General features: G+C 44.8%; 2 protein-coding genes and 1 long non-coding RNA gene across 3 annotated transcripts in view; 2 read left to right on the plus strand and 1 right to left on the minus strand.

The window, feature by feature from the left end:
• Window positions 1-631: 631 nt before the first annotated feature.
• On the minus strand, window positions 632-14,442 carry TUBGCP4 (tubulin gamma complex component 4). The gene is made up of 18 exons (XM_074837388.1): window positions 14,351-14,442; window positions 14,085-14,213; window positions 13,388-13,510; window positions 12,832-12,885; window positions 12,323-12,379; window positions 11,670-11,749; window positions 10,788-10,989; window positions 8,664-8,829; window positions 7,424-7,548; window positions 6,701-6,751; window positions 6,201-6,306; window positions 5,767-5,874; window positions 5,393-5,531; window positions 4,740-4,917; window positions 3,666-3,800; window positions 2,350-2,466; window positions 1,761-1,900; window positions 632-1,449 (listed from the first exon to the last, which is right to left on the minus strand). Exons 1-18 carry the CDS (start codon window positions 14,426-14,428, stop codon window positions 1,437-1,439), a joined length of 2,001 nt encoding a protein of 666 aa, XP_074693489.1. The 5' UTR covers window positions 14,429-14,442; the 3' UTR covers window positions 632-1,436.
• Window positions 3,795-6,123, plus strand: LOC141928727 (uncharacterized). Its single transcript, XR_012624849.1, has 3 exons — window positions 3,795-3,873; window positions 4,968-5,035; window positions 6,101-6,123. It is a non-coding gene; the product is annotated as an uncharacterized LOC141928727 (long non-coding RNA).
• Window positions 14,443-20,051: 5,609 nt separating the features above from the next.
• Window positions 20,052-23,339, plus strand: part of IQGAP1 (IQ motif containing GTPase activating protein 1) — a 74,783-nt gene continuing 71,495 nt past the window's right edge. Inside the window, exons 1-2 of the mRNA XM_074836885.1 lie at window positions 20,052-20,164; window positions 21,690-21,789. Of these exons, the coding sequence (XP_074692986.1) occupies window positions 20,113-20,164; window positions 21,690-21,789 (152 nt within the window). The 5' untranslated portion in view covers window positions 20,052-20,112. The remainder of the gene's footprint in view (window positions 20,165-21,689; window positions 21,790-23,339) is intronic.

A 23,339-nucleotide genomic window follows, 5' to 3' on the forward strand; every position in this document is an offset into this window, starting at 1 on the left:
GCCTCCATCCAGCCTCGCACGCAGTCTTTAGTCCCCTGCTTCGACAGTCTTAAGTTTTTCTTGATGTGTGTTTTTTCCCCTATTATTTCCTAGCTCAGTCACTTTCTGACTGTTGGTCTGTAAATCTCACATCCAAACTTTCTTGCAACACCCTTTCACAGTTTTCTAGCTTTTTTTCATGGTCACAGGATTTTAAACTTTCCATCGAGCACAGTCCTACCACGAACAGCTGCAGCGCATTGCAGAGGCCAGGCCTCATACTTGCTGTTTGTTGTTAACTGTGTCCTGAGCGGGCAGAGAGGAGTTTTTTTTTTCCCCCAAGGACACGGAACTTTCTTGAGAGCTGCAGCTTTGGATACTGTGAAAACACCAACCCTTGAGGGGGAGGCTGTTTTCCTGGTGGCCTTTGTGTTCCAACTGGAAAATGTGATAGTGCATCCCCGTGACAGACTGGAGGGATCTTCTGCCACTCATCCCAATGGACTTAGGGCAAGACTGCTACAGCAAGGCTGGGAAATCTTAGTAATGTGCATAAAGTTCCCACCAGGTACTATTTTTCATTGCAATAGGATGCTGTGCCACTCGAGTCCCTTTGCACTTGGGTGCAGACATTGACAATATTCCACATAACTGCATGACAAGATAGTTTTATTCTGATCACTAGTAGCATTCCAGAGTCTTGCATGTAAACAGTACACTGAGAGCTGGCAGCGTAGCTAAGTTTCTCCCTAGCTTTGTTTCTAACCCCCTTTTCTGCCAGCAGAGGGAGGTTTGCACTTTGAAGAGGGCAAAGCTCCTGTTTTGATGTGTAAATTTAGCACACACAAAATGTATTAAGTTATAGAGAAAGCATGTAGCATCACCGGTGGCTCCTCTGCCGATATGCTACAACAGTTTACTCTGAGAAGGGATTCTTAAAGATCTATTCCTTCTTCCCTCCCCCTTCACCTCTGCCAGTGCAGTCGATTCATTTACCTGGAAGGAGCTATTTGATGAGCGGACATTGTGTACTGAAAATCAGTTTACTGCACAAGTGGAACTTCTTAATACAGCCAAAACTTCTTCCTAGTCAAGAACAACAGACTAGTTCCTCCGTGCTCCCAACTCGCGAAGGATCATAGTCCAGCTGAAAAGTCAAGAGAACATAATTCTTGCTGCACTTTCACTTTGTGAAGGGGCCTAGATTGCCTCCCTAGAAGCATTTGTGAGTACATGCAGGGCTGCAGAAAGCATGTTTTTACTAGCTCAGAAAAAGTGGAGTAGCTTTCTGCAGTCACCGGGCAGCCTCATGTAAGTGGTGCTTCCTCCCAGTTCCTTCTGACACAGTGGTTCACAAGGCAAGAGCCAGCTACCAGTTGAGTGCAGACTTCCCAAGAGCACCCGTCTCCACTGCTTGACGTGTCGTTGGTCACAGCCTGAAGAAAAGGTCTTAGTGCTTAAACGCCAAAACTGCAAGAGAATGGTGCAATATTAACTAGGTGTTGAAAGGAACTCCCCTTACCAACCCACATCAGCATTTCTCAGCCAATATGAGCTAGCAGCTTGTTTGTGTCAAAACAAACTGGGGGGGAAGAAAGCATAAGAAAACCAACAATCAACTCATGCTGGTTTGTTACTTCTCTGTCGTCGTATTTAGCAACACTTTGCTTCTAATTATTTTGCCTTACACCGCCAATTAAAAGGACTTATGCTCATTTAGATCACTTTGTACTTCAAGTACCTCAAGGTAATGCTACAAGCAACCCTGAAGATATTCCTACCTGCCCAAGGTTCCTCCAGCCTGGGTGTAGTATTTGTTATAATCCAAGCGTAGCAGCAGTTGAGCTAAGTCAGAGTTTATCTGATGGTTGCGAACACTAGACAGAATCTTGAAGAGAAGTGAGGACTGACGACTGAATCCCTACAAATTAGAAGGAGTCAGTTCTGGGCACGCTCAAGAAAAAAAGCAAGCAAGCCTTTCATCTCTTCCTGCCTAAAGAATCCTGAAGGAACGACAGCCTGAAGGAAAGAATCACTGCAGGAGAAGCGATGCTTGTGGTCCAGGGTAAGGTAAGCTGTCAGCTGCAAGAGTTATTAGGTGTTAGGTATCCAAAAGGAGGAGTAGAGGCAACAACTGATACCCAACTCCTTGTTATTCTAATAGGGTAATTTTTGCATATCTGCCCCCATTCCTCCTCTCTTTTCACATAGAATTTTTGACTTGGGAGCAGTTGATTAATTAAAATCATTGCAAGCACTCATATAGAAGGTCTCAGCTTAAACTCACTCCTGTTCTACAGCTGTTAAAGCCAAGATGATGGCTTAGGCAAATGTTTGCATGGGAGAACAGGTCCATATAAACAGGTTTACCTTCACCAAAATACTGAGTTGTGCAGCTCCCCGTTCATCTAATGGGCCCAGATTCTGACTGACCAGGGAACAAAAACTATGACAAAGATCCAGAATTTCATTTAAGCAGTGGAAAACCTGCATGGGATAAAAAATACAAGATAGTAGTTTAAACAGAGTTCAAACCCAGAGAAAGCTGTTCTTAGTACCTGAAAAGTTGCAGCGTTTATAATCAAGATGTTGCCGATACCCTGTTTTTGATCAGTAAGGAAGATGTTAAAGCACCCATAGCATTTTTGTAAGGTTTTCTATGGAAAAAGAACTTAAATGTTATGCTGCGTCTTCCCCCCGACCCCCAACCTTTTGCAGACCTTACTGGGGAGACAGCGACTGGCTTAAGCCATCTGCACAGGCACAGAAGTTGAACACTGGCTTCCCTGCCCAGCCAGCAAGCCACCACCACAGCTTCGGGATTGAGAAGGAAGGATAAAGAACAGGATGAGCTGTGGTTCAAGGCCTTGGTTCCACTGTTCACAAAACCTGGAATTTCTTTGGTATCAGTTGATCAAGGTAACATGCACTCAGGAGTGTTAAGAAAGCCCAAAGGCCTCACAGACAGAACTACCGGAACACATAAAAGTTCCCGACTGGATAATTAGTATTCTGCCATCTTTATGCTATAGCCTCGTAAACGGAGTGAAATAATGAAACGGACAATATCTGCGTATCACTGTGTTTCACTGATACCAACCTTCTTTGGGAATGTTTCTGTGAGGTCACGTGTTTACTAAAAATACTGGGAACACTGTAACATTTTTTACTAAAGCAACCGTAAAAAAGACCCTTAAACTCCACTCAGGAACATCTCAACTATTTTTATCCTCCAAAGTATAAGAGAGGGAATTTTTCCTAATCTAATGCATTTCAGAATGAGTCCCTCAGGAATACAGTTCTCAGCACTATGCTAATTAGTACTTAATAAAATTGCCTGTGAGAAAATACACCAACAGAATTTAAGTTAATAAGGTTAACTGAACACTGGAATAACCTTGATTTTAAATTGCCAGGAATGCAGCATCCACACTCACCAACTTTTAAGTGATTAAATAAGTAAATAATTTAAAGTAAATTAAGTAAATTAAAGTAAATTAAGTGATCTTAATTCAGTTATCTGTTCTAGCTTATACCTGCTTTATTCCTAGAACTGTAGTCTGTGCTCTGCAGGAGATTATCACTGATCTGTTTTAAAAGAGACTGTTTGTCATATCTGTTCAAAAGTGTGTTTCTTAGGGCAGTTGGAGAATTTGTAGAAAAAGGTGAAAACAAGACCTACTTACAGGTTTTAGGAGGATGAAAGACTGAGCCAACAGATTACTTAAGAAATGATCATGAGCCAATCGTATACTCTCAAAATCTCGCGTGGCATTTATCTGCTGCAGAAGCTGTGAGAACTGAGACTCCAGTACATCTACCTGATGGATATGTGAAGAAATCTCATTAGTATCTTGAGGAATGGGAGTACTTCAGACCAGCCAGAAGTTTTGTGTGAGAAATTTACTTTCCTTATTGCTACTCTTACCTTAGAGGCTGAGGATCACCTCTCTGCCTCCTGAATGGGGAATTACATAAAACAGTAATCCATAAGGGGGGCAGGGTGGGGACATATGGACCAACAGACAATTTTTGATGCCTAAGTATTATCTAAGTAAAAAGGGAAATGGTCACTTTCTTTAAGATTAACTATTGAAAAAGGATACAACTAGCATGTAAACAAAGGTATTTGATTGTAATAATCTCTGAACTTTATACTGGGAGACACTATCTGGAATCTCGGGGCAAAGGCTGCAGTGCAAAAGCTCAGCCAGATTACTCTGGAGAATCTAGAAGGCCAGGCACCCTCAACTCAGCTGTTACATCTATTAACAAAATTATAATAATTCTCACAAAATCATGCTACTAGTAACTGCTGTTTACATTTGAAAAGTCTTTTTACTTCAAATGGTCAGAATATGGCTTCTTTCAATTCTTAAAGAAAAAAAAAAGCCTAACAAAAAAACCCAAAACAGCTTGTCACTTAACTCAAACTGGAGTTCATGTGAAGGGAGGAAGCCAGGATGGTATCTTAATGAGGCTACTTCAGAGATGTCTCTGGCTTCTCATAAATGTTCAGCAGCACTGGATAGCCAAACCTCCTGCATTTCCAGTAACACTCACGGATTCACAAGTCCAAAACTTTATAATTGTAGGACTAAATCTGGGAACTCAAAGTTATAGACTTGTTCCAAAGGAAATCCTGATTTCCTTAAGGTACAAAGAATCTGAACGCTGAAACACATGACTTCAGTGCTCCCTCCATGCATTTCTGCCCGTGCCTGACTGACCGATAGTTTACCTTTCTCTATAATCCTGACCTGCAGATAATACTGAAGATTGTCCACAAGGAAAGCCATGTGATCCCTCAGACGCCACTTGATGGCATCAGTTCTGTTGGATTTCAGGTGTTTGCGTTGCATCTGGAGAGCCCAGCAGTGCTGTAGCTCAGCCTGGACTCGTCGCACACTCAACAAGTATTTGAACACAACATTGTACCTACAGTCAAAAAATACAAAGTTTAAGATTAAAATCTTCCTTGGGTGCAGGTACTGGAGGACATAACAATGCAAGACTGGAAGAAGAAACAGGAGGTGGCTGCCAGCCAACAGACAGGGTAGGTCAGGTGATGGCCCATCTCAGAGTTATCAGATTTCTGCTTGTATTGATTACTGACCTAAAAAATACAAAGTTAATTTCACCATAGGAAGAGCTGACAATGTTTTGTCAAAACAGCACTGTTCATTAAAAAAAAAAAAAATATCCATCAGCATTTTGCAGGTCTTACTGTCACTACAACAAGTACCCTCAATTGAGTAAGTGGAGTCATTTCAAGGTTCAAGAAGCAAGATGAAGTATTGTAGCTCTGCCTTTCTCTCCACAGAGGGGAAAAAAAAACCCCACCACCACATTAGTGAGTGCTGAGATCAGGGAACCTATAGATGAATATACAAAGACCATACCTAGTACTTACTTCTCCAGAACAGCAGGAGTAAAGAGAATGTGCAGTGGCCATTGCACTTTGTAAGAAAGGCCCAGAGCTGCCCATCCAGATGCGGGGGCTTCACGTGGAGATAACTCCCGGGAAGGCCCTTCACGAGTCTGAGAAGTATCTGAAAACAAATGAGGTGCTGAATTAAGTTGTCTTCTCAGTCAAGACAACCATGGCAAGGAAGACAAGGGGAAAGAACAGAGTAAGAAGAGCCAAAGCAGGCCAGGCCATCACATAGGGCTGCACAGGGAACAAAGTTAGTATTTCTTTAACATCAGAGAAGGGTAAGTAATGGGACTTGAAAACAAGGTCATCATCTCTCCTCTTAACTCGCTACTAAAGATGCAAGTAGATACCTTTATGCTCCTTTCCATGATACTCAATGGTTAAGTGAAGCAGAGGAAGAAGGTTGTCATCATCTAACAGCACCTTATGAGCAGACTGCTGAAACGCAACGTTGACATCTGATGAGAGAGCACAGATACCAACACAAGATGATGCAGCTAGTCCTATTTTTGCACCCATTAATTATTTATGCTCAGCCATAAAAAACAACTGACACGCTATTTCCACTCATTTCATTTAATTCCCGTTTCAAACATGGAGTGAAGCCTGCCATCTGAGAGCTTCCAAGATGTTATTTCCACCCACTCTGTGAGACATTCTAATTCACAAGTGCTGTTCTTTCAGAACTAACAGCAACATCCACAGGATAAGAGAGGGCTCTTCTGGACTGGACGTGGCTATACCATAGCGAGGACAGTTTGGTAAGCAAAGAAGCAACACTCACCATGTTCAGTTACAGCCGTAGGTGGTGTTTTTAACATTTGCTGTGCAGTGTCAATGAAGGCCTGAAACAGCTCACCTCTTCCCAAAAGGTAAAAGTCTTTTATAATCTGTAGAGATGAATTTTTTTGTATATAAGCATATCAAAAACTGAAATTTTAAGCATCCTAGCTGATAGCATCCATTTTTACTATTGCTTGGACAACTTCTTCCCTTCAAAACACAGCTAGGGAGCTCTGAATTTCATCCAGTGCCCAGAAAGTCTACTCTGCCTTTGCTTCAAGGTGCAAACCACAAAACCACGTACAGATACCCCTCTAACTCTGTCTCTGACCAAGTTCTGTCACTCTGTGTTTATTCTTGAGATCCGGAAAATGAAAATAGCTTTACCTAAAAGAAGAAAGCGCACAATGTAACACACTAAAGAGTTTAATTGGAAAGAGCCATTAAAAAAGAAAAAAAAATTAAGCTGATTGAGCAAAAACAAACTAGCAGTTAAATTACCTTCAGTTGTCCTAGTAAATCTGACTCCTCCACCATCAGTTTCCAAAGATGCTAGTGAGGAAACAAACAAAAAAAAAAAACACAAAAGAAAGCTCCCTTCAGATTTATCTAAACCCATTCGGTGAGAACAGCAGCTGTCTTAAAGTACTTGTCATGCATATAAAAAAGCACCTATATAAAATACTATATAAAGCACAAGAGAACACACTAAGAATCCTGTGTGTAGGCAGCCCACGCTATTAGTTAGTACACTCTTGATGTATACCAGCAAGAAACTGCCTAGGAAACATGACAACCCATGACAAAAAAATAAGCAAGTTCTTATTAAATCAGGTCCACCCTAGCTTTGTTCTCACTTCTCTAACCTCCCCATCTTCTCAGGTTCCCTCCCAGCCCTAAATGAAAAAAAGATTAAAAATTGCCGAAGCAAAGAATTTCTCCAGTGAGATGCCATTATGCTGAAAGCATGATGAGAAGTTCTGAAGTTGTTTCAGGTGAAGTAAAAAAATACATAAAAATTCTCCTCTTTCCCCCATGAAAGTGCATAGTATTTGTTAGTGTCCTTTTGTCATCAGAAGTTGGGGTAACACGAAGCTCTGAGCCCCCCCTAAGAAAGCCACCTGCAGCGTTCACACGCTTGTTCAACCACTGATTCTAAAGAGCCGCCTCCTCTCTGTCTTTCACACAACCAGGAGCTGCCGTTACCCTTCCCAGGATCCTCACCTCGGCAACAGTGCTCCGTATCCAGTCAACCACTGATTCGAAGTCCACCAAACTAAAGAGCGGTTGCTGCTTGAGTCGATGTAGCTCTGCTGCAAAAGTGTCCTCCTGGTTTTTTAGGATGGAGCCTGTGCAGCGGTGAGAACAGCATTGTGGACAGTAACAAGGAATACTGTTTGGAGAAGTGCAGACCCCTCCCAGCACAGAAAGGCCGCCTGGGCAGCACCATCCCAGGTCTGGAGAGGAATGCGAAGCTGAGGAGGCCTCAAAGTACAGGTACCAGAGTACAAGACAACTACTGCAAGTACAGTTACAGTAGAGACACCTGACGTGGCCGTGCTGTGCTGTCAGTAAACACCCAAAATACGTCCATGTGAATGACTGCCGCTAACAGCCCTCTTCCTAGGGCTGAGCTAGATCTTTGAAACCCCAACTTTTCTGCCAGATTAACTAGTTGGTTTGGTTCTCCATCTACCCCTGCCCCTTTCAAATCTGTCCTATTGCTTGAACTTGGGGATTTTTTTTTTTTTTTTAAATCAACTAAGCTAGGAGACCTTTTTTCACCTGCCTTCTGTTAAGGCAAGAAAACAGTCTAATTTAATTGGTCCTTTGTTCTCTGCAATGTCGAGTCACTTCAGTACTTTTGCATAGACAAGTTCAAGATAGAGCAGTCCCCAAGTGGTGTAGGAATGTATTTCCATCAGGCTCTCAAAGAGAACCATCAGCTGGAATTATCTCTCTCTTACTCTCGTAAAGGCTCCATCGTGATCATTTGTCTTCCACAGTGACCTCTGGGACCACCTTGCAATGAATCTCTTGTTTGTGGATGCGCTTTAATCCTGTGACATCATTCTGCAACATGTACACTCAGAGCAAGATGTGCCCTTGTGTCTCTCTGTGCCCTTCAGGGACAGGGATGCAAACTGAAAACATGACCTTTGCAATTGTTTTATTTATTTATCCAGAGCAAATCACACAGTGACTTGTTGATGGAAACTTGGAGACTGTGTTTGGGAAGTGTTATTATTATTATTTACTCATCCTGTTCTTATACCGATCCCTTGAAATCAATCCGAAGCAGAACACTGGGGCCACTGCTCTGTCCTGGCACAACCATCCCTATGTTCTGAGGAATACTGGCCAATAGTGGGAGACTGTTGAGGCATTCATTAATGCAGCATTTTGGAAGATACTTGTCAATCACGCATAACTGAGCAAAGTCTGCAAGAAAGATGTTCCTTACCTTTTCTGGTCAGGTTAACATTTTGATTCTCAAACATCTGTACAGATTCTCCCACAAAGAGGATTTTCTCAGCAACCCGCACAGGAATGTATGAAGGCAGCATTTCTACCCGCAGAGAAAACTGTTTTAGAGATGGAGCTAACATGTTCTCCTCCTCAATCAAGCGCTGTCAGAGACCCCAGGGAAAAGAAATCAAGCAAAAAAAGTGTGAGAAAAACAGACAGAAAAGGTGTGTAAAGGGAGCAGGGGGAGAGAGGCAGAACCGAAGTTATTTGAAGTAAGCAGAAAGGTAGCAAACCTGATCTGCATCATTTAAGAGCCTGAAAACTTTTTTATATTTCTGGTACGCTAGCAGATCTCCCTAGAGAAGATGTTGCTTTCATCAGAGAGGGGAGCAGAAGCGGGAAAAGGAGAAGCTAAACCTTTGTGGAACAGCAGCAAATTGGCTCTCCCAAAGGATAATGTTACATCAGCCAGCGGAATTTTTGTTGCAACTGCATTACATTAGTTTTTTTGCAGCCATAACAATGTTAATTAGCACTACCAAAAATATTCCTCCCCTACATCCATTCCTATATGTTTTAACACTGCTAGAACACTTGTGATATGGGCCAAATGTAAACACCTCCGCTAGTGAGCTAATAGGCTAAAGATCTGAAGGCTTGCTAGCATAAATTAGGCAATTTTCTCAGTTCCTGCAAAAGGTGTTTAGAACAATACAGTAAGTTACTAACTTTTTTCTGAATGTATTAATAAAGAGCTCCAAGTACAGAGGCAAGATTTTCCCTCAGAGAAGCAATAGTGATTATTTCATTTGGCTTTCTTGTTATTGGAGAATTAGGTTCATTGGTCTATAATCCAAAAAACACTGTGCTGACAAATTTTTGAGAACGTTTGCCATCTACAGAATTCTTCATTTTAGTAGAGGAGTTCAGTACAAGTTTGTATACTAACATTAACAGCTTGGCAATTCTTAAGATTCTTGACACTTTTAGATGAGGAAATACGCAAGTATTTTACTGGCCAATCCCATCAAAACTCTATTTCTTATTTTTCTCTCTGACTGAAGAACTGCCAAGACTGTTAAGTCAATAATACTGACAAAGAGAGTTAATTAGGCTCTCTTGGTGTCATCTTCTTAATGCCTACATTTTCCACCACAGATCTAGAAGACTCACCAATATTCACATTTTTCCTATATCCAATATAGTGAAATAATAGATTTTTCACTAACTGCCTTTTAAAGTTTTCCCTTGTTTTCGCCTGTGTGTAGCAGAGACTCCCTGTACAGGGCACTTAATCAGTATGCAACGCAGGGTGTTTTGGGGGTGAATCTTCTGTGTGCTCGCAGCCAAGCTGCACGTAGCACGTTAACACCATGGGTGCCCAGAGTGTAAATTTACAGAATTGCAGTTGCTCCTCACTGGTCCCCGATGCAGACGCTATTCAGGTGCACAAAGTGTGGGAGATTACTCCACTGAGAAAGCTACTTCGCACAAGAGCACTCCAACGGCCTGTCATCTCCGTGAGGAGCTCCTGCATTTCACCAGTGTGCTGGCAGGTTGCTCCCTTGCTTAGCCTAGCACCCTGGACGTGTTCTTAGCAGTCTCTGGACTCTCACATAGCACGTTTTCCCCAGTAATGTCAGCAGTATTATCCTGCTAGGTAACATTTGCACAACAAACAGTTGTGCAAGAAAGGTACCTGACCCAGCTGCCAACAGAAAGGGTGCAAGTCAAGCCAACACCCGAGCTCCCCAGACCCCTTCCCTTGCACTTGCTTGTCCTGCCAGTGCCTGTGTGCAGCAGATCAGTGATGGCCGTAAGGAGTCAGAAGAGTCACTCAAGAGCAAGGCGAGAGTACAGCACTTCCAATTCCTTGACATCAGCATCTACAGATTCCATCCACGGGGCTTTCTGCCCCAGGATTATCCAGCTGTGCCAAACAGTGTCTCTGTTCTTTATGCCTGGCTGCAACCCATTACAATATTCTGTTGATTTGCCATCCCACCAGCTCTCAGCATACGTCCAGCCTAGCATAGCTTGCACTGAAGCAGAAGACAATCTATTTCTCCTTTAGTTCCCTAAGGACTGAAGGATGCCAAGCTATGACTTGCAGTCTTACCAGGTCCTGCAGTTCTCGTAGCTGTTTTCCTGTAAGTCCCCCAATTCCTAGGTCGTCATCATCTTCTTCAGGTTGGCTAGGGACATTCCCAGAAGAGGGGCCCTGTTTGATAAAGAACTCTTCATGCTGGTCTAGTAGCAATCCATGCAGCATCCAGGCGGAGAGCTGCTTATACATGACTCCATGACACACAGCCAGAATCCTGAGGTCAAGAGAAATAAGACAGTGGGGCCTCTGCACACAGTAATCAAAACCTGACTGTACATCATCCTGGAAAGTCCAGTTAGGCAATACAGCAAGTGCTAAATGGCTAAGGTGGAATTTTATAATTTTTTTTTTTTTAAACAGAGAAAGGTGGACCAATCACTTGCGAAACCAAACCAACATATCCTCTATGTGGCTGCTCCATGGAGATCTGCTAGTATACCAGAAGTATAAGTAAGTTTGCAGTGGCTTTCTAGTCCTCCTGTTTCTACTCAATTACCATTTCAGCACGAACACAAATTATCTTTTAAGTAGTCTGACTTTCTCCCCAAGGACATACAAACCCAGCAACACTCACCCAGTCACATCCTTTTGAAGGATCAAAAAATAACAACAGGCCAACCATATGCAAAACATACAGACCTCAAAAGAAGAAAAAACATAGGGTCTGAACTTTCCTCAGCCCTAAGTCCAAAGTAAGGAGAAAGCCTTAATTCCTGCCGTAAGCATGTTTTAGATAAATAATGGGGACTGTGGCAGTTTTCCCTGCATGCTACTCCTACTATTAGATCATGCAAGCCTGTTTTGCATGTAGTTTTCACAAGTAAGATAAACATTTTGACACTAACTCCAGTTACTACAGAAGAATTAAATAATAGCTTTACTGTATCTACATACTTTTCAAGAGCACTGCGAACAGGAGGCAACCCCCCACAGCTATGTTTGTGGACTGTCTCCAATATCTGACATCCGTGAATCTACAGAAAGAAAAGATGGTTAGACTGGGCCTGTTATTTGGATCTGTACTGACCTTTTCAGACATATAAACGCTACACTTTTGGCTAACAAGAAGATGCCTTAAGAAGCTGCACAAGTCTTAAAGAAAGATGTAACATATGCCATGTAGTGAAGAAAGAGGCCTTCTATACGTGGCTCCACACCCAAGCTTCTCTCAAAATTTCCCTTAACAAAACGTAAGCATCTCTGGATTCTGAAAACATTAACTTCTGCCTTGGGTTTTTTTTTCAGGTGACGGTGGGAGAATACTGACTCAGAAAAGAAGAAATTCCAACCGGCAGCATCTTGTACTATGAAATGTATTGTGATTGTAAAATGCAAGTCATCACAGATGACACTGATAATGAAGTCAAATCCAGCATACACGGATTTGCAAAATAGTTATTCAATACTTACAGTAGTACTAGGAATAGGGTACCCATTGCTGAAACCACATTCTTTCCTAGTATTAGACGTCTGGGATAGGGGCAGAAATAACTTTACCAGCAAGAGAGGAAACCTGTTAAGAGAAACTAGCTACAATTTTCCTGTACCTTCTGAGTCTTGATCTGTTCCACCATCACCATCACAGAGGGGAAGAGTAACTGAAACTGCAGAACAAGGAGCAAAATATTGAATTAGGCTGCTATGCAAGGGAGAGAAAAACTGTACTTGAGTAAGCGTGGACAGCACCTGATGACAATCATTTAATGAAACTGTCACCTGGCTTTCCCCACAAAGTAGAAACACAACATGAAAATCTCTAGGAAGTATGTTCTCTCTCCACTGGACCACGATGCATGAAGTTACTGCATCCCAGCTGCAGTTCAGGATAAACACTGGCAGTGAGGAGTATGCGAGTGTCAAGGTGGAGGACCTCGGCTTTGTGTCAAAGCACAAGTGATCCTCTGAGCATGAGTAAGGGACTACAAACGTAGAGGCATTAAAAAGAAATGGCACAACGTGACAGACTAACCCTTATTTATCCCACCCACTTTCTTATTAGACTCAAGAAGCGATAAGAGTAACCAAAGAGCACGACGTGTTTACTAACATGACATACCTGGTCCAAGGAATAATTAACATGCGAGATGGAAAGATGTGGGTCGGCCAGAAACTGTAATAACGACAAAGCAAGTAATGAAAATTAAAATAAGGCATGGATAAGTAAAAAAAGCATGTTTGGCTCTATATTCCAAACCTTTAGTTCCCACAGCTTTTTTCACGCCCCACATATTTCTGGGCTGTGTCCCATTTTAGGCTATAACAACCACTGGATGGTGATACCCGAGATATGACAGCTGCTAATCTAGCAGAGATTAATCAAAACTTTTACGATTGAAAACAGAAGTCACAATAGTCTGAGACAGCACTGGGCTCTGAGGCAGATGGGGCACTTACTGAATTGAAGGTAGAAGACACTTAATACTTATTAGAATGAAGTGTAATTTACAATAGCACCTCACAGGGATAATCTGGAAGACATCCCTGATGTGGAAAGGAAAATACTTTCTCTCCTCTTTAGCTACTATGACTTAGCATATTAATTGCAGAAATGACAACTTTCCACAATCTGTCAGCAGCAGGACAGCCTCTTGTTCCAAGTCTCTCTCCTTTACCTCTTGTTCTAGGTCAAGTAGTGCTTGTCGATATGGCTGCAGCACTGAATCAAGACCTGTGCAGAAGGCTCGCAAGTAAATACCATGTAATCCACTCTGGTTTTGCTGAGATGGATGATGGTCCTGAAACCAAACAATAAAATCTACATCAGCTCCCCTGTGCAGGCCTAAAGAGTCAAGGGGTTTCTGTGGAGCGTTACACCAGCTGCCAGTGGTCCAAAGATGTTGAAATGCACATTAGCCCACCAGAAAGTGCCCAGAAAAAAAAAACAACACAGAAGTTTGTCACAAAGAGAGTTACTTGAGCAGGGTTATATTTAGCTCTTCTGTGGACATAGGCAAGTGCTGGGAACCACTAGTAACCTCAGTGCTTCTCTGCACTTACGCGTGCCTCTCGGATCTCGAGGCTCTTCACAAACCACGAGGACTCACTACAACACAGGGACGAGCATCCTGTGCAGGTCACAAACCCCGACCAGTCTGCAGTGACCAGAAATTATTACAGTACACTTCTGCAAGAATGAGATTTTACATTTGGCCTATCCTTCGGTGTTCTGAGCCCGCTCTTACGTGCGCCGCACAGAGCTTCCCGCGGCCCTGCTCGGGAAAGCGCCTTTCTTGGCGCTGGCTGCGGGACATCCGCGCACCGGCGGCCGCTGCGCTCTGCCCGGGAAGCACCGCGGCGCGGCGGCCCCACCTGCTGCTGTACGTGCCCCGTGTACTGCTCCACGAACTCGGCGAAACGGATGTAGTCGGTGCCGAGGCGGCAGAGCCGGTTCAGGACGCTGGTCTCGCTGGGGTGCAGGAACGGCAGCTCCTGGGACACCTGAGGGGAGAAGCCGCGGTGAGGGCGGGACCGGGCCGGGTCCGGGCCGGGTCCGTGCCGGGGGCGGGGCGGGGCGGGGCCGGGCCGGGCCGGGCCGGGCCGGTGGCCGTGACGGGGCGGCCCGGTCCGGCGGGTACCTGCAGGCCGCCGCGCTTGCTCCAGGTGAAGGCGGCCCCCGGGTACCCGCTCAGCGCCAGCAGCAGCTCGTGGATCATCCTGCCGCGCGGCGCCGCGCGGGCTGCTGGGAGGCGCGCAGGGGCCGCCGGGAAGGGCGGGGCTGTGAGGGGCCTTGAGGGGCCAGCGGGCGGGAGTACGGGGGTACCGGGGTACGGGGAGAACCGGGGTACGAGGGTACCGGGAACGCCCGGCCGCTGTTGGGGCGCGTTGGTTTGCTGCAGGTGGGCGGCCCAGTCCCGTGGGTGCTTGTGATGGCGAGTGCTGGCCCGGAAGGCCCCTTCTAGGACAGCAGCATCTCCGCAGCCTTCTAGGTTGATTTTTGTTATTGGTATTCCTTACCGGGTTTCTTTGTCAGTTTCGCATATTACTCGTCAGTGTTTTATCACTGCTAGTTCTACCTTTCTCCATTTATTCTATATTGTTTTCCTTCACTTTCTCTCTTAACCCAGGTAGTCTTTTAATCAGTACCACCCACTTTCAAAATTGTGGAGTTATCTAGTAAACTGGGGTTTAGCAATCTCCTTTTCTTTTTCCTATTTTTGGCAGTGTTTTTCTTCATGTTACTCTTCTTCGCTTAGAATAAATTACCGTTAAGTATCATATAACAGATGTCTGTTTTAATTGTGCATTTTAAACGTGTATTGGGTGCATTGTCAGCTATTATATAGCAATAATAATAGCGTTATCAGCTATTGTTATGAGCTGTGAAACATAGGAAGAAGAATTTCTGTTTGTTCTTACAGGGATGAGCAAGTTCCTAATGTGTTGCCCCATCTTCTAAATAATTTTTTCTTTTAATACAGACCCTCTGATATGTATGCATTTGCTTTCAATAGCTATCTTTATGTATAACTTGGGAGCCCCAACAGTATTGTTCTGTCATGTAGCAGTATAATAAAACTATCCTCTTTATATTGATAAAGCTTCTATTGTCTGAATAAAGACTGAGGAATTAGGCTAAGAATTTGTTGTTCTCCATTGACATGAATATCACCGTATACAATTGGGCCAGGAGAGCCACGTGCCGTTGCTGCTGTGCGGAAGCTGCATTTGAGGTTTAGCACTGCTGGCTTCAACCTTCAGTGCTGACGTTGGGCCGACCTTCCCTTGTTCGTGAAAGGCTTTGGTTCAGTCGCATGCTGCTGACCAAAAGTTCTGTGCTAACATTGATTAATGTCGAATTTAAACACTATTTCCAGTAGATTATAAAGCTAAGCATGCTATAGAGAGCTTATAGGTAGTTAAATATGTAGTGATGGCTCAATAACTGACCAAAACCTGTGTAGTCTGTAAAGACTAAATATGTAGTTTAGTGGTATCTTTGTACAGTACTATGAATTTAATGCTTTTATTAACATAAATACATACTACATATTTAATCTGTTAAAGAAATCTTTCAGTCTAAACACAGTCTTCTGCAGACAGAAACTAAGCTTACAGCAGTATTCCGTCACAAAAAGTGGAAAATCGCACATCTTCCTTAAGAACAGGGCAAGAGTAAATGGGGTGTAAAATTTATTAGAAAAGAAGGAACTTTCCTCTATAAAGGTGGGGGTTGGGGGGGAGCTAAGTTTTGTGGAAGGTGATGAATTGTTTGAATCATACTAGGGATAAGATTATAATTAACTATGAAAGCAATTTAAGTAGAGAGATGGTGACTTTTTCATCATTGGAGTCCTCTGATGGTGGAAGTTACAGGTTTGATGCAGAGTGTATTATGGTATGTGGGCAGTGTTGCAGAATTGGTCAGACTAGATGTGTCATTGTGTCCTTGCTTTACAATCTGTAAATCTGGCTCATCCCCACTCACTTGCTTCCAGCTAAATATTGTGGTCTGCTCAGGACTTAAATTATTTTATTGGTTTCCCATAGCCTACATGAGAACAAATAGAAAACATGTAAAGCATTACAAAGCAGATAAAAAGACAGGGAGCATGTACCTCGGGAAAAATTAATCTTGAATTACCCAATTTTTTGTTTTGTTTTGTTTTTCCACATAGCTGTGAGGCTTCCTTTGACCTTACAGGTCTTCCAAGAGAAACTATACCTGGTATGTGGGGACAAGTGGACAGTTTTCCAGTTCAGGAAGCCCTTTTGCCAGTACAGAGCTTGCCCATGTTGCACTGTCACGAGGGGGGAAGGAGAGGATTTTATGATTGGCACTCAGAGCGGGGAGACTGCCAGCTTGCCTCCAAAGAGTAAGGACTCCTCTGCTATTCCAGCAACCTGTTGCTGTGCCCTAGCATCATGTCATGGCTATCAGCAGAAATGGGCAGGATTTGGGCTCCATGCTTTTCTGTCACTTGCTCTCAGTCTTCCGTGGGGAGTCCTGCAGACACTGTGCATGCAGGCCTGTATCCCAGGCAGCTGCTGGGCCATTGAAGCCAGGTCAGGATGCAGAAGCAGAGTCTGGAAGCAGAGGTGGTTGAGGAGACCCATTTTGAAAGCCAGACTTCCCTTTTTGCTGCCTGGCTTGTCTGGTGCAGTGGAAGCATGTGGGATGGGGTGGTCTGCATTCTCTTGCCCCAAGTGTGCAGCTGCTTCCCTTGCAGTTTCTCCAGAGCTTCATGCAAAGTTCCCTGCTGGAAATACGGGTGGATCAGGGCTGTGGGAGTCATCTGGGCTGGCCCTGAGAGTGCAGTTGTGAAGTAGCACTGGTGGGAGCAGGTAGGGATATTTGTGAGTATGTCTGTGTGTTTCTGCTAAGATCAGGTCAGTAACTTCTCTCATTTGTCCACTGATTTTGATCTGATGCTGGGAGACAAAAGGCAACTTTTGCTGTTGGCAATCCATAGCCTAACATGCAACCATATACAGGAGAGTATCATCAAGTATATGAGGGGTAGGAGTCGTCTTTGTATATATACACATACACACACACATTTTTCAATATATATGTACTTACTCAACTTAAATAGCTCCCTCCAGATTCCTGCAGGGCATTCTGACCCTGTAGGCACAGAACATGTAGCTAAACCAGGTAATTAGAGAAGACTGTGAAAATTAATAGGGATCTAAACTTTATTACAGACATAGAGGATAGGATTTAAACTTATCTGGGATAAATGGGGTCTAAAGGGAAAGGTCATGATTGGCTATACGTGATTGAAGTACAAAAAATGGCATTAAGAGACAAACGATTAATAAGGGTGAGATGGATCATCAGAATGAAGGATGCTAAGATGTAGAGTGGCAATAGTCATATGTTATTCCAGCTGTCCGAGTTTCATGTGTGCTGTAGAGAGAATAAGTGATGGCTTAGAATTCTTAGTGCTAAATGGGACCTAGAGCAGATCCTACTCTGTCTTCAGGGTTTTTTTGCCAGAAATGAGGATACATGTGAACAATTGTTCAGCAGAAGGTTGTTTGAATATGTTTTTATTTCCCAATCTTTTTTGGACTGCAAGACTGTAATACTTTGGGAAGGCAGGTGTGATAGCTGTATATACTATTCTGTTTGGAGGAGGATTTGAAGAGGTTAGAGATTCCTTATGTTTCAGTGGTATCTTTAAGTGACTACAGAATCACAGCTTCATAGTCTTCAGGTGTTCTAAACATTTTTTTTTTTCAGCACCATTCACATAAAAAAATCTTTCTCATAAAGGAAGTGGCCAATAAATACCTCCAAAAGAACAGATAATAGTAGTTTAAATAAAGGACTGAATTTTGGAGCTCTTGTGTCCCCTAGGAGGTCTAGTAATTAGGCATTAAGGCAAAGTACTTAAAGAAATTTTTTTTTACAGAATAAATCACTCAAATTTTGAAACTAGAGAGAAATAGGTACCTCTGTAAGGCTCTTTGTAAGGCTATCTGACTAGTGCCTATTCAACATTAAAAAAAAAAGACAAGCAGGAGAGGCAGTACATTAAACATGTAGATAGACAAACCCTAACAAACAAGTTAGCAGAGACAGTAACAAAGACCAGAAATCTTAAATTAGGGGAGCTATTACAAGAACCACTGAAATAAAACCTTGAAGAGGTTTAGCCAGATTCTTTGATGATGTGTGATAATCATGTTTTATTTTTCTTATCAGAATGGGGCTTACAGGAAAGAGTAAGTTTATGAGGTTTTTTTGAGGGAGGATTGTGGGAGTGTGCAAAAAGTATTACAGGTTTTTTAGGGGGAACAAAACCAGTTCTGCACTTCACAATCTACATATAAACATTACTTTAAATGTCTTCTCATTGTATAACTGCAAAGTGGCCACATGTGAAGTTATGCAAATAAGTGTTAATAATTAGAACTATAACTTGGTCATAAAACCTTTTGTTTTGTAATTTATGTCTGGCATTCACCTATGTAGTTATTCTTGTAACTGTTGAACTGTGACATGTAACCCTTATAATCAACAAAACCAGCTTTCACTTAGTCTCCCTTTCATACAGATTCTTTAAAAAAACATATGTAAATGTACTTTTTCATGGACCTGCAGAATCATCGAGGTTGGAAAGGACCCCTGGAAGTCTCTAGTCCAGCCTTGCTTGAGCAGGTTGTCCAGGACTGTGTTCAGTTTGGTTTGGAATATCTCCAAGGACAGAGACTCCACAACTTCTCTGGGCAACTTGTACCAGTGTTTGACAACCCTCAGAGTAAAAATGTTTCTTCTTATGTTTAAGTGGACTTTCATGAACTTCTGTCCATTGCCCACTGCTTCTTGCCCTGTCCTCTCTCATCCTCTCCTCATATGTTGGATGCTCCGAGCCCTTAATCAGTTGCTCAGTGCTTCACTGAACTTGTTCCATTATGTCTGTGCCTTCTTCCTACTGGGGAAGCCGGAACTGGACCCAGTATCCTAGATGTGGTTTCACCAGCCCTGGGAGGAGGGGAAGGATCACCTCCCTTACCTGTTGGTGATGCTTTTCCTAATAGAGGCTATTGGTCTACCAGATTACTTCATTTGTGTTCAAGCAGTAACCTCTGGCAGTGAAATTGATGGGACTAACTAAAATGGACACGCTGTGGCACCTTCAGTACTCTTGAACTAGAACTAGGGAAAGCAACAGTGAAAGATGAGCTTAATGTGCTGAGGGGAAGGGAACTTTGGGGGCACGGCTGTCTCCGTGGCAGTGCTGCTGAGCGTTGCTGCTGTTGTGTGCTGACGTTTTGGGGCACCCTGCCTCAAACTGCGGCCGGCCTTCAGGTGCTGCCGTGGTGGGGTCAGCAGAGCCGCTGGGGCGGGCACGTACAACCGCGTCCAGCCAGGCCCGGGCTGGCTACGGAGGGTGGGCTGATGCAGCTGGGACGCCTGGCCCAGCACTAAGCCTGGCCCTGCACAAGCCCGGCCCCGCGGCGTGAGGGGGGTGGCGTGGCGGCGCGGGGCTGGCGCGGTGGGGATGCGTGCGAGAAGGGCCGAGCGGGCGGATGAAGGGTCACGGCCGGGTTGGCCTGGGCCGCCCCCCCGGAGCGGGGCTGCGCGTTGTCAACGGGGCTGGCGGGAGAGTTCGGGGCTACGGGTGGGCCAGGGCCAGGGCCCTGTGCGGAATGGGGGGGCCGGGACCCGCGCGGGGCGGGGTCCGCTGGGCGCAGGGCGGTGGGACGGGGCTGCCGTCCCGCTCCGGCGGCGGCCGAGGGCGGCGGAGGCGGTCGAGGGTGCGGCCGGGGCGGGGAGCGGGAGCGAGCGCGGAGCGGCGGCTCCTCCCCCGCCACACCCGGTGCGGCAGGAAGAGGAACGGCCGCGCCCGCACCCAGCTCCCGGCCGGCCGCGGCCCAGCGCAGCGCCATGGCGGCGGAGGAGGTGGACGGGCTGCCCCTGTCCCGGCCCCACTATGGCTGTGAGTAGGGGGGCGCGGGGATCCGGCGGGCAGCGCTCTGCCCGGCGCTTCCAGGGAGGAAGCGCCCTTCTCGCGGGCGCGCGGGGAGCCGCGGGGCCTCGGCTCCGGGACCGGCCCCGGGGCGCGGTGGGCCCCGCCGGCTCCCGGCGCGGGCGCCGGGGCGCAGCCCGTCCTGCCGTGCCTTCCGCGGGCGGGCTCCGCGCCGCGCCCAAGATGTCCGCCGTGGGCGGGGGGGGGTGCAGGGCTGCGGCCCTTGTTCCTTCCCGCATGTTTCAGCCGCCCCCGGCTCACCGTGCGGAACGCGCGTTCGGTCGGACACCTCCGACGGCTGCTGCGGGGCGGAGGCGTTGGGTCAAGCTGCCCGGGATACGCGCTCGCTTGTGCTGCGATACCGCGTCAAAAATGAGCAAAGGCGGGGAGAAACGCGGCGCTGCTGGCGGGAGGGGCCGTCAGCGGCCGCCGGTCACGCCCGGGGGTTCAGGGCTGGGGCGGCAGGTGGAGTGCGGGGAGCGGGGCCACCTGCTCGGCCCACGGCTTGAAGGAGGAAGGGAGGATGGAGCTGAGGAGTCGGGAGGGGAGAGAACTTTACCTCAGTGGTAGGCGTCACCCTGTGGTTTGGGGCAGATTTCAGCTCTTGTAACTTTGGGTGGGGTCGGAGCAATCGGCAAGATGCTTCCGCGGTGCTCGGAACTGGTTTCGAGGAGACCCTGTGGAGCTGGAGCCGAGGTCTGGTTTGATCCTAGGTGCTGTAGTGTATGCCTCACGACTCGCGTGTGTTTGTTGAAGGCATTTTAGGTGTAAGCTAAGCTTTGATTAGCAATGGTATGAGACTTTCCTGTTCGTCAAGTTGGTCCATAAAACCTAAAAAGTTGTGGGGTTGTTTTTTTTTTTTGACATGGGAACGTTGTATTGAGATACTTAGCTGTAAGAGTGGAAGGAGCGGGCTTTGTCACTGAGGTTTTAAACCTCTGGAAGATTTAGGCACATACCCCTGTGGAGGTCCTCAGCTTGATCCGAAGACGACAGGCAGGTTGTGGATCTGAATGATTCCCTTCCACTTGAGGATTGGGAGTAGCATTTCCATCTTTTTTAGACATGGGCTATAAAGATACAGAAGGGATTATATGGTGTTAATATATGTTGTCTGTTATTAGTCCTGGACTGCCAAAGTTGAAGGATAGATGGAGGGACATGTGGTCACTGATGTGCTTTTGAGGAGAAGGCAAAGCTGGAAGAAAACAAGAAAATGAAGGACTGTTTCTAAGGAATTGGAAGGTGGAAGGAGTTGGATCACAGATTGAGGTCAGAAAGAGGAAAGATGGCAAGTTTATGTGATAGGGAAGGAAGAATAAGGAAACAGGGTCTCTTCTGTTGCATGTAAAGAACAGCTATATTTGGTCTCTCATTTTTCTGACTCAAAACCTGTGATGAGTTTCTGTGGGAAAGGTTGGATCTGACTTTTGGTGTGCCTGTTCAGTTACATTCAGTCTTCAACAACCTGAGAATGCGTTTTGACTATTTGCAGCTGTGTTGGATAACGAGAGATTAACAGCAGAGGAAATGGATGAAAGACGACGCCAGAATGTAGCCTACGAATACCTTTGTCATCTGGAGGAAGCAAAGAGGTAAGAATAAGTGGTTTTGAAACTGCTGGCGCTTTAAAAGAAGTTGTGATATTTGGTAAGGGGAGTAATTTGGATGCAGTTTACTTCTCGTCTGTGTTTCTTAGTGACTGTATAGATTAGTCTTAAAAAAAAAAACCCAACCAACCAAAGCCCCCCGAAGCAACCAACCTCTGATGTGCTTATCTAATATGTTCTTAAAGATTTTTTGTGACAAGGGCTCCATATACCTCTAGTGCTCCAGTATTCCTAGTACTGGATGGGTTCTCCCTGTTACCCAACATGTGTATGTCTTGGTGCAGTTTTACCTCGCTACTTCTCAGTGGACATGAAGAACAGGTTATTCTTTTCCTCATAATGCAACCTTCTACAAATTAAAATTGTAACTGTGTATTTCCCTTGCACTTGTCTTCTTAGACTGAAAACCCAATTTTTCAGTATTTCTCTGTGGGTCCTGTTTAATAGATCTGTAGTACTCTTCCCTGGATTGTTCTGACTTCACTCTGCTCACTTCCTATCTTTCTGAAAGTGCACTGCCAAAACAGAGGTTTTCCAACAGGGGTGTTAACATGCATACTTACAAGAGCACAAGGATTGTTTTGTGTACCCTGATAGATACGCCGGTATTGGACATTATGGCATGGTATCGACGTTTTCATAACGGTATGATGTGGTGGAGTTCTGTTGACTTGCAACCCTTTTCCTTGAAGGTGTGCTGCTGAAATTTGTTCCTCATCCTGTATTTGCAGTCTGTTGTGTTTTCCTGAGTGTGTTACCTTTCACTTGATGCTGCCTAATTCGTTTTTTCCCCATCTTTGTTTAATGTGTTGAAATAATTTTGACCTTACTGCTGTCCTCTAGCATGTGTGTAGCTGTTGCCATCTCCGTGTTTAATAAGCACGTAGGCATGCTGTAGTTCTTCATTCAGACAATTCTTCAGAAAGTATGATCAGAACACAGTAGATGCTATATATCTGCTATTAAAGGAAAAGGAACCAATATTAAAAATGAATGCATGAAGTCTTACTGTTGGTATTTTTAAAATCTTTTTGCGAACATTCAATCCTATATGCTGTACGTGGAGAATAGGAATGAGACAGACCAGTTTCTTCTGCTTTCCTTTATGACAGTTGGTTTTTTTCATGCCTTTGTATAAATTGAATTTTTTACTGTAACTTAAAATGTTTTTTGAAACTGAGATTGAGTCCAAAGACAGGTTTTCAAGAACAAGATTACAGAAAAAGGGGTGAGGTAATATTTGTTTTGGTGACTCCCCCTGCCCCCAGCACTCCTGAAAGTAAGGCTAGTGTTTCAGTTTGCATTTTGTAATTAGTCAGGAAATGGATTGTGATCTCAGACTTTCCTTGTTCCCGCAAAGATCTAGGCAAACTAGCCAATGTGTGTGCCACAGAAGATAACTTCTGGAGCAGTAGAAAAGTACAGACCATGCATAAAAACGTGTTCAAAATAGTCAACAGCATGTTTTGTCATGGCTCACCGAATACTTCAGTCTGCCCTTGTCCTTCAAAAGATGATAGGGATTAAGAGCCAGA

Source organism: Strix aluco, chromosome 12 (genome assembly GCF_031877795.1).
Source record: "Strix aluco isolate bStrAlu1 chromosome 12, bStrAlu1.hap1, whole genome shotgun sequence".
Taxonomy (NCBI): domain Eukaryota; kingdom Metazoa; phylum Chordata; class Aves; order Strigiformes; family Strigidae; genus Strix; species Strix aluco.